The following is an 11,366-nucleotide window of genomic DNA, read 5'->3' as shown; positions in this document are numbered from 1 at the left end:
ATTGTGAACAGAACATCAAAAGCAAAACATTTCAGAATTTTTTATATTATATATAATATATATAATATATATATATAATCTTATAATAAAATGAACGTGTCTAAATAAGCATACTACAGGTCTGGTTACATCAGAGATGACGTGCTGATCTGTTTGACAACTTAACCTTGACGGAGAACATTTGCAATCAGATTTTTACATTTGACACGGATTTTGGACAGATTCAGGCCGTACATTAAAGGATTGAAGAGTGGAGCACATGTTAGAAAATATAAGGATAAAAAGATGCGCAACATATTGGGCACACCGCTCATATTAAACCTGCTCTGTAATATTTCAAAGCTCGCGCCAACAGAGAAGTTCAGGAGGGAAGTAAGGTGAGGTGTGCAGGTACTGACAGCTTTCTGTCTGGTCTGTTTAGAACCAGAAAAACACACTTTAAATATGTTCACATAAGTGTAAATAATTAAAATTAAAGCACCAAAGATTGCCCCAAATGTGGCAGTGAGTCCATAAATGTTATTTACTTTGGTGTCAAAGCATGCCAGCTTCACAACAGAGTGGGTATCACAGTAAACTTTGTTAATGATGTTCCCACACAGCTGTAAAGAGGAAGTCATAAATATCATGACAGCACATGCAAAAAAAGGGTGCAGCCATGATACAGCGATCAACATGATAATCTTGGTAGATGTCATCCGTGTGTTATACTGCAGAGGATAACAGATAGCAAGATATCTGTCATAAGACATGACGGCTAAGTTTAAATATTCTACACCTCCATAAGAGTTTACACAATAAATCTGCAGGAAACAAGCTGAAGCAGAGACAGTGTGAATGTCAGAGAGGATCTGACCCAGCAGCAATGGAAACAACCCTGTACTACCATACAGTTCATTTACAAGCAGGCTGCACAGAAACATGTACATAGGTTCATGTAAACTTCTGTTCACACAGATAACCACAATCAGCAGGAGGTTGGAGCAAAGAATCAACATGTAAAGAAACATTACAATTATAAAATATAAGTATTTGAGCAGTCCGGTGTCAAAGTAGGCCTCAAGTATGAAAAACAAACCCTGTGTAGAGTTTATCATGATCCTCTCTTTGATCCTTAGGATCACTACATCTATTCTGTGAACATAGATCAAAAATTATTGCATTCTCTTAAAGATCTGTGAAAACTTCTTTAAACTTGCATTTTGGCACAATGTGCAGCTGAAATATCAAACACACAAAAACAGAGGTCTGCGTAGTTACACTGAACAGATTCATTATCATAGAGAAAACTGTAAAATACAACCCCAAACAGACCATTTACTTTTTAAAGTGGTCAGAAATAACACTTTGGATGAGTACATTTGAACATTCACCTGTTAACCTGCTGCAGTCACACTGTGAACCCCTCGTAACTGAACTGAAACTCTGCTTCAACCTCTTTTAAACTTTTGAGGACACAGAGGACACCCACAGCAGAAGGATGGCCTCATTATTAAAGATCCCACTGATTGATGCTCATGTTTAATTAAAGTTAGCAAAACAGTTAAACATTACAGAGAGCCTGTTGTTTACAATTTTTGATTTTTCACCCCGTATAGCAAACACAAAGGGCAATTTAAAAAAATCTAAAAAAAAAAAAAACACACACTATTGTTGGTCTCCAACCATCTGCAGCTCGTCATGAGCAAAGGTGGAAGGAGCTAATTCTAGACTAAAACTAAGGCTCTGACTCCTGAACCCATCCAGAATATCAATGGTGGTGGTGGTGGTCCACTACTCCTTCTTCCATTCACCAAGTATAAACAAATGTGTGAAGCTTTTCAAAAATAATCTAAATTTCAGGATATATCTTAAACTATGGGAAAAAGGGTCGATCTTTCAATTTTGGTCCTAGAGGCAGACACTGTCTCCACAGTTAAGAGTACACTGAATACTTTTCTCTTTGATAAAGCTTATAGTCAGGGCTGGCTCAGGCTCATCTTGAACCAGCCCCTAGTTAGGCTGATATGGGCCTTGTCCACCGGGGGACTTCCTAAAATTAAAAACCAATATCTTAAAACCATAATGCACAAATGTATGTAAGTGTGTGATGGCTATATAACATCTCTGTCCCCACTCATCGGCTCTAAACAAGGTAATAAATGCCATCTGTCATGAGCTCAAAGGTATGAGATGACAGATAATGTGGTGACAGGACCTGTCCTCAGAAACACATTGCACAGGTTCATATATTCAAGTGTAATTGGTGTGTCCCCACCATTGTATTTGTATTTCAGCCTTTATTAAAAAAGCCGAACCTTGATAAAGCTCCTCCACAGAACTATAGGCCCATTTCTATGGCGTTATATATGTGTCATATGTCGCGCGAGCAGATAACACATCTACACGCTCGCAGATCTCTCTCGTATAGATTATTTCGTGTCACGCTCGCAGATTTCAACTGCCGTGCGCACTTGTTTGATCTTCGCGCACATATTCAGCAACAGAGTGAAGCAGAGGCAGGTGCGAGCGAGTAAAAAACAGCAGCGACACACACAACAACACTGTGCAGCTGCTTTGCGCGCGCTGGCTCGCTCCTGCTCTCGTTCTCTCTCTCCCGTGTGGTCGCTCACGGTGGAGTTCTGCTCGCTCGAAGCAAGGACTTTTGACACTTTGGGGGTGGAGACCAAGGCTGACCCCGGCCCTCTTATGATTGGTCATTTTCCAGCCCCCCACGTTGGTGCCTTTTCGGTTTTCTGCTGATGACAGCTTCCGTCACAGACAGGAAGCTCAGTGGGTTTTTTTGGTTTGTTTAGCTAACTAGCCTGGTAAGAAGCTACACGCTGACTATGAGGGAGAAAAACACACATGGAACTTGCTATGGGTTGGGGAACTGCAATAGGCTACATACTTCCATGGGAAATACGGGCTAGAGTGATGCACCATCAAAGTGATTTATTAGTTCTCATCTATTAAAGGTAGAGTCTGGAGTTTTGTTCGTTGCAGTTTGTAAACAAAACATTCAAACTGGGCCCCTCTTCTCTGGCTCAACTGTGTAGCGTCCTGCCCCAGACAGCAGCAACAGCAGTTGTCAGGACCGTAAAGGAAAGGAAATACAGTCTGAGTGAAGCGCTGGAGCCATGGGCCGATATCCGGCCGTCACCGGCAACGGGAGCCTCCAGCGTTTTGTTGCAACGGGCAGGAGGGCCGTTGTGGTGAGCTGGGAAGCGGTTGTTAGCGGCGGATGCTAACCGCTACCGCTAGCCGAAATTAGCATCGAGCTAGCTCACCACAACGGCCCTCATACTTGTTACCAGTCGAGGCTTTAGTTGTCGGTGACGGCCGGGTATCCGCCCGTGGCTCAAGCGCTTCACTCGGACTGTATTTCTTTTACTTTGCGGTTCTGCTGCTGTGAGAGAGAGAGACGTGCGATTTACTGATGGGTGCTGGCGCTGGGGAATGTTTTATTTTATTGCCTCATGACCTCAGTGCTGCGTTCAACACTGTCAATAAAGTTGGTGTGTGGATATATCTGGAACTGCTCTTAAATAGTTTGAATCATATCTCTCAGATATTTTTTTGTTTCCATTTGTAATTTTGTTTCATCTTCAGCTCCAGTGATTTGTGGAGTGCCACAGGGACGTACTCTTGGTCCTATTTTGTTTTCACTTTATATGCTTTAGGATGCATCATCAGTCATGTTAGTGGGGTATCCTGCCACTGTTACATCAATGACATGCACATCTACCTGTCCGTTAAGCCAGATAATGTTAGCTGTGTGAGCACTGTAATGGAGTGCTTCTCCACTATTAAGAAATGGATGACCTGTAAATTTCTGCAGCCAAACCCAGACAAGACAGAATGAATAAACTTTGGAACTGATCATCTAGCAGGCAAATGACAACCTTTTATTGGTCCTCCAGCAACCAATATAAAATTTACAGTGAGAACTTTAGGCATCACTTTGATTCTCAATTGAACTCTGAACCACGTCTATAATCTCATTAAATCCTGCAACTTCCACCTATGAAATATTATCAACATTAAATCAGCTGTGTCTTTCCGTGACCTAGAAAGGCTTCTTCGTGCTTTTGTTTTCTCACACCTCGACTACTGTAACACATTGTTTACATGTTTACATCAGTAAATCTTCAGTAGCAAAGAAAAAATCGTAGGTCGCATAACACCCTGATCATAGCCTCCCTCCACTGATTGCCAGTCAACTTCAGAATTGATTTTAAGATTATTTAATAACTTTTAAAGTTCAACATGATTTAGCCCCCAGTTGTATAGCTGAGCTTCTGACGACATACGCTCCAAGTTGTGACCTGAGATCCTCAAGTCTGCCTTCACTAGTCGCCCCTAGATCAAGGCTGGTAACTAAAGCTGACCAGGCTTTTTGCCATCAAGGCCCCGAGGCTCTGGAATTCTCTGCCTGAAGACATTAGGCTTGCTAGCTCATGACCTTTTTTTAAATCATTGTTTGAAACATATTTCTGTAGGCGCTCTGTGTTGAGCGCCCATACCTGCTGCCGTTGGCCCAGGCTCCTTTTTTTGTGATATGATGTTGCAAATAATCCTGTTTTTAACTTTGTTTTTATGTTTTTTGTGTTGTGATGTTGTAAATAATCTTCGCTATTAACCCCCACTGCTTTGCCTGTATGCCTGTATGACTGAATAGATGTTTGTTAACCCTTTCTGTCCCTGTCACTCTCTTGCTATTTGTCCGCATAGCCATGCTTGTGTGCTGTCTCTGTTGATGTCCTGCTACATGTCTGTATAGTTGTGCTCTGTGCTGTGCTACCGTCTTTTTAACCAATCCTTTTTCTTTCACAGCCCTCTCTCCCCTCCCCCTCAAGAAGCTTGTGCCTCTTGTCAGGCCATCATTGTAAATAAGAACTCGTTCTTAATGATTCTGCCTGGTTAAATAAGGGTTAAATAAAATAAAATAAAATAAATAAGCTTTTCCTTTTATACATGATTTGTACTATTGTGATTTGTAACTTTTTTTGTTTTGTTTTGTTCTATTTTTGTCTCTGTGCACACTATTTTTCTTTGCTCTTAACATTATTTTAATTATTGCAATTTTATCTTAATGCACTTTGTGAACCACTTTGTAACCTTGTTCTAATAAGAGCCATACAAATAAAGTTACTATCATTTATTATCATTATTGGCTCCCAAAAGGCCCGGAAGAAATAAAGGAAAACTTAAGGCATTTGAAGTATTTATTTTGTAGAACTTTTTACTTTCAAAGGTAACAAATCAATGTATGACACAAACTGTACTTGACACACAAGTCCTGCTGATTAACAAAGGCTTTTGTTATCCATTCTTCTATCAAATACTGCAAGTCACGTTTCATAACTCTAAATGTTGCTTGTATTTGGAGGAAAAAAAAAAACTTTTTCACTTGTACACAACAGGTGTTTACATGATTCAAATCAGCAAATCTCTGGGATGAATGTTAGTAGTCTACATTTTAAAATGAATCAGATTTTTACATATGATACGAATACTGGACACATTCAGGCCGTATACGACAGGGTTAAAGAGAGGTTGGCATGTGAGCCAGTATAAGGATAAAAATATTCGCACCATATTTGGTACACTGTTCATATTAAACCTGGTCTGATACACTTCAAAGAAAGCCCCAAAGGAAAAGTTGAGCAGAGAGGCGAGGTGAGGTGTGCAGGTACTGATGGCTTTCTGTCTCGTGTGTTTAGAACCAGAAAAACAGACTTTAAAGATCTTTGTGTAAGTGTAAAGAATCAAAGATACAGGACAAGAGATTGTGACAAAAGTGGCAATAAGTCCATAAATGTTATTGACTGTTGTGTCAGAGCAGGCCAGTTTGACGATGGAGTAGTTGTCACAGTACACTTTGTTAATGATGTTCCCACACAGCTGTAAAGGGACACTTAAGCACATTGGAAGAAAACATACAACAGAACAATAAAACCATATCAGGGCAATAAGTACTGCAATTTTGTTATGTGTCATACGTGTCTTATATTGTAGAGGATGACAGATAGCCAGATATCTGTCATAAGACATGATGGCTAAGTTAAAAAATTCCACAGAAGCATATGAATACAAATAGAAAATCTGCAGGAAACAAGCTGAAGCAGAGACAGTGTGAATGTCAGAGAGGATCTGAAGCAGCAGGAATGGAAACAACCCTGTACTACCATACAGTTCATTTACAAACAGGCTGCACAGAAACATGTACATAGGTTCATGTAAGCTTCTGTTCACACAGATAACCACAATCAGCAGGAGGTTGGAGCAAAGAATCAACATGTATAAAATCATCACAATGATGAAGTATAAGTATTTCAGTACCCCGGTGTTAAAGTAGGCACCAAGTGTAAAATATGAAGCCTGTGTAGAGTTCATCATGATCCTCCTCACGCAAACAGAATTCACTGTAAAGACACAAAACAGGTTATCATGCATTCCCTACATTAAAATCAATATTGTGTTGAGATTAAAAAATAACAAAACCACAGTCAGTTTATGACATTGTGCGAATTCCTACATTCAGTCTCATGTGGTGAGACTGAGTCCCTCCAAACTGAACTGGAACTTATACTGCTCTTAACGTCAGTGGATGCCCACAGCAGCACACTCACTTCATCACCACAGGGACTTTAGTTTCTAACTTGGGGAACGGACTGCTGTTTGCAATTTTCAAAACAGAGCTCAGAGAAGAAAACAAAATCTTCTGTACCTTAATGTAACATGTTACTTCTTAATTCTTGACTTGCAAGTCAGAGACTCCACATCAAAAACACACCACTGAATGGGTGATATTAAAGGACAACCAGTTCTCTCTTTACTTATGAATGAACGATCGAGAAACTCAAGTCTCCAGGGTGATAACAGAAAATCAAGACTGCATTATGTTATACCCACGAATAGAATAAGCAACAAAGCACATGGCTAGATTAAGGCAAGACAAAAAGCAAGTGGTTAGGTTTAGGTAACAGAAGCATGTTGTTAGGTTCAGGTTACAACATCACCTAGTTAGGATCAGGGATCAAAATGAAATTGTTAGGTTTAGGTGACAAAAGCACGTGAGTAGGTCCAGGAAACAAATGCAGGTGGTTAGTTTTAAGCAACAACAGCATGTGGTTAGGTTAAGAAAAGACATCATGGTTTGGCTCTACATTCTATTTCATATGCACAACAGCCTAAAGGAGATGAAGTGAGGCCAACCTTGCCTAAAATTCACCATTCCTCTCAGGGATTAGGAAGTGTATTTTGAAAACAGACAATGCATGTAACAGGCTGAAGTTGACATCCTAGAACATCAACAACCAACACACCCAGGGTACCTTGGACGTCATATGTGGACGTGGAAAGTCCAAGTGTTGATATGTGATGAGATCAGAGTGAGAATGTGTTGGTACAAACATGCTCTCAAGAGTTCAGTTAGCTCTCAGTCTCACAAAAGTTGGTGAGGCCTGTGTGAACACGACCACCTACAGTACAGAGACATAGATAGATAGATCTTTATTTGCCATTTCAACACACATGGTTGATTGGAAATTGCCTTGGTGTAGATTGCTCATACAGGCAAGGAGTGACAAGATAAAAACATAAAACCACACAAATGGCTAAAACTATATAACTTAAAATAGTGCTGCACAATTAATCTAATCGCAGTTGTAATCGGGCTCAAAATTGAGCAATTTTGCTCGGGCTCGGCCCACTTGACATGCTGCTGTGTTGTGCTATGGCGTGTTGGAATTTGTCATTTACGTGACAACGCCTGAATGTAACACAGGCTCGCTCCGTTGTGTGTACAGTGCCGTGCTGCGCTGCTGTGTGAGCAGCGTGTTTGACTGTGCTCAGTCTGTTGATGGTCATTAACTGTCCATAACAATAACTCTGTCAGGTCAGTGCCCCCTGATATAATGTAGGGAAACACTGAATGAAGCAACAAGCCTCATGATACCATTTATTTATTATATTGTAATCACAATCGCAAATCGCGATATTGTCCACTCAAATCACAATCCCACATTTTTATCAAATCATGCAGCACTACTTAAAAGACAATAAAAACACAATGGACAATAGCTCAAAAACCATACATTTAAAAACTTAAAAACAATAGTAAGGACACAATGGGCAGTAAAAGTAGCTTAAAAGTACAGAAAAAAAGTGCTTAGTAGTGCAAAAAAATTGCCCTCCTAATACAAAGTGCACTTTGGCTAGGGTTGAGGTGACGGACAGCCTCAGGGTATGTGCTATTTCTAAAGCCAGATGTCCTACACCTAATACTCTAGAGTAAAGCGGGATGTGAGGGATCTCCCATCACCTTATCCCTCTTTTGCTTAATGCGTGTGGCATATAAGGAAGCCACAGAAGGAAGGTCACAGCCTACAATCTGTGCCGTGCATATCACTCTTTCTAGCTGTGCCTTGTCGTGCTCAGTTGGGTTTCCACACCACACTGTCACTGAAAAGGTGAGAACACACTCAACTGTAGCTCTATAGAAGCTGAGTTTCCAATCCCTGGAGACCCCAAACTTCCTTAGCTGACGCAGTGAGTGGAGCCTCTGGTGGGCCTTACCAATAATGTTGCTGGTGTTCCTCAGAATTTAAAATTACTTACTCACTCCAGCTGTTGACCATTGATAAGCAGGGGAGGGTGAGCTGCATGGCCACGCCGAAAGTCTATGATCATTTCTTTTGTTTTGGCGATGTTTAGGAACAAGTCTGAGTGGGAAACAGTCATTTGTGTATACAAGGTAAAGAAAAGCAGAGAGAACACAACCGGTGTTAAGAGTCATAGATCTAGAGAGCAGGTTACCAATTTCAACCACCTGTTCTCTGTCTGAAAGGAAGTCTAGAATCAAATCGCACAGAGACTCATCAATACCTAACACTCTAAGTTCTTCAAACAATTTAAAAGGCACAATTGTATCAAACCCTGAACTAAAATCAATAAAAAGAATTCTGGCCTAAGTGGCAGAGGCCTCTAGGTGCTGCAGGATGGTCTGGAGACACATGGATACAGCATCATCTACAGACCTGTTGGGTTGGTAAGCGAACTGATACATATCTAGCTTTATAATGCTAGACAAGTGGTCACATACAAGTCGATCAAACACCTTCATTATAACAGAGGTCAGAGCAACAGGCCTGTAATCATTCGGGCAAGAAGGGTTGGACTTTTTGGGCACAGGAATGACTGTTGCAGATTTATACAGTGCCGGGATTTTAAGTGTGCTCAGAAACAAATTATGCAGGTCAGTAAAAACGGGCAAGTTGATCGGCACAATGTTTCAAGGTAAAAGTAAACACATTGTCTGGCCCTGCAGCTTTCCTGACCTTTTGTTTACATAGGAGGGCTCTAACCTGGTGCTCCTCAACTGTGAAAGGAGGGGTTACAGGCCCCATACTGTCAGCTTCTCTCAGTCGATCACCTGACTGTACATCAAAATGACAATAAAATTAATTTAATTTATCAGGGAGTAGGGGATCTACATCCTGGACCAACTGTTTTTTATTGGTCTTGGACCCAGTGATTGTGTATAAGCCCTGCCAAGCCCCCTAACATCCCCAGCTTTCAATTTATCCTCCAGGCTCTCTCTGTATCTAGCCTTAGCTGTTTTAGCTGCCCGTTCAAATTCATACCTTGCAGTCTTGTAGAGATATGTGTCTCTGCTTTTGAAGGCCTGGAGGCTTTTAGCCTCTTTGTTAAACCAAGGTTTTCTGTTGCCAAACACAGACACCATTTCTGATGGAATACACATCTCCTGAGAAAAGTTCATATAGGAGGATAGTGTATCAGTGTATTCGTCTACCCCATCACATGCTTCTTTAAGAGCAGAAAAATCAGTGGTTTCAGTGGTGTCTTAGCTCGTCAGCAGCCTCTGGTGAAAAATGCCTCACAGGCCTGACAGTCTGTTTAACAGTCTTTAGCTGCTGGCGAAGCTGGGGGATAAGAAAGACTGTGCAGTGGTCAGATTGGCCTAGAGGAGCGTGAAACGCCTGGGAGATTGTACAGTAACACTGGTTGAGTGTTCTTTCACCCCTGGTGGCAGCGTGTATTTGCTGTTTGTACCTGGGTGCCGACTTCCTCAGGTCAACGTGGTTGAAGTCTCCCATCACGAGAAGGATGGAATCTGGGTGTGCGTTTTCCAAGTCTGTAATCCGTGCAGCCAACTGCTGTAGTGCCGATTTGTCTACGGACTCCAGAGGAATGTATACTGCCACAGTGACGATTGAGGCGAATTCCCTTGGCAAGTAGAAAGGTCTGCATTGGATGGCGAGGGTCTCTAGCTCAGGTGAGCATGACTGATGTAATGTTCTCATGTCAGTACACCACCTTAGCTTGACGTAACAGCCGAGGCCGCCACCTCACTGTTTCCCCGACTCTATGGTGCAATCTGCTCAGTGGAAGGAAAACCCCTCCAGCTGTAGCGCTGAGTCGGGAATGCCGGAGTGGAGCCACATCTCTGTGAAAACCATGGCGGAGCAGTCTGCGTAGTCCTTCAGCGACGATGTTAACATGGCAAGTTTGTCTAGCTTGTTGGTCAAGGATCTCACATTAGAGAGTATTATACTCGGTAGCGGGGAGCGGTGTCTGCGTCTTCTGCTTCGCACAAGAGCGCCTGCCCTTCTTCTGCGTCTCCTGGGCCCAGGCCCGGTGTGTGTAGAGTTAGAGGAGTTTATGAGGGATAAACAGAACCACTTGTGCTTTCCACGTCCACATATGACGTCCAAGGTACCCTGGGTGTGTTGGTTGTTGACGTTCTGGGACGCCGTGTCAACTTCAGCCTGTTACATGCATTGTCTGTTTTCAAAATACACTTCTGTTTTCACAGGAAATGTACAGTTTGCATACAGTCTCTTTCAAAATAAAAGCACTACAATGGTACAACAACGCAATTGACATTTTTTTCCTCCTGGGTTTAGGAAAAAAGAACAGGGTTTGGCTTTTCAGTCTTACAGGAAGTGAACACCGACCTTCCAGATGAAAGTCGGTGTTTGTTGGAACTATCCACCGCCCCTCTCACCCTCCCCCACTCGGACTTTCGCCATCTTAACTTTCGTATTTGTCATGCCGCGTTACCCCCTGATGTGGCAAGTTGCCATTAAACTACGACGGCAACTGGCTGCTTATCATGCCAACATTAAAGAACGCTTTTTTCTGCTGGTTTCTGAAAGTCACTGCCTTAGCGCCTGATTTTGACAAGTTCGGACTGAGACTGTAATACCCTCCGCCATGTTACCTCCTGACACCACCAGGCACTGTTAAACAATAACGGCGACCAGCTGTGTATCATACCAATGTGAAAGGACTGCTTTTTTGTTGGTGGCTGACGCTGGAAGTCACTGACCAACTGCCTGATTTCAACAACTTGAACA

At 42.0% G+C, this 11,366-nt stretch overlaps 2 protein-coding genes across 2 annotated transcripts; both read right to left on the bottom strand.

Annotated features, from left to right (window-relative positions):
* Window positions 1-161: 161 nt before the first annotated feature.
* Window positions 162-1,097, bottom strand: LOC126400655 (olfactory receptor 10A6-like). The gene has a single exon (XM_050061540.1). It carries the CDS (start codon window positions 1,095-1,097, stop codon window positions 162-164), a length of 936 nt encoding a protein of 311 aa, XP_049917497.1.
* Window positions 1,098-5,302: 4,205 nt separating this feature from the next.
* LOC126403344 (olfactory receptor 11A1-like) lies at window positions 5,303-6,426 on the bottom strand. Its single transcript, XM_050065949.1, has one exon. The coding sequence runs from the start codon at window positions 6,379-6,381 to the stop codon at window positions 5,455-5,457; it is 927 nt and encodes a 308-aa protein (XP_049921906.1). The 5' UTR covers window positions 6,382-6,426; the 3' UTR covers window positions 5,303-5,454.
* Between the last annotated feature and the right edge of the window lie 4,940 nt (window positions 6,427-11,366).

The sequence above is a fragment of the Epinephelus moara genome, chromosome 2, assembly GCF_006386435.1.
Source record: "Epinephelus moara isolate mb chromosome 2, YSFRI_EMoa_1.0, whole genome shotgun sequence".
Lineage (NCBI taxonomy): Eukaryota > Metazoa > Chordata > Actinopteri > Perciformes > Serranidae > Epinephelus > Epinephelus moara.
Note: the sequence above shows the minus strand (reverse complement) of the source record. Positions and strands in the feature narration are given on the sequence as shown.

Coding starts and splice junctions, on each gene's coding strand:
- LOC126400655 (XM_050061540.1), bottom strand. CDS start 1,097: ATGATAAACTCTACACAGGGTTTGTTTTTCATACTTGAGGCCTACTTT.
- LOC126403344 (XM_050065949.1), bottom strand. CDS start 6,381: ATGATGAACTCTACACAGGCTTCATATTTTACACTTGGTGCCTACTTT.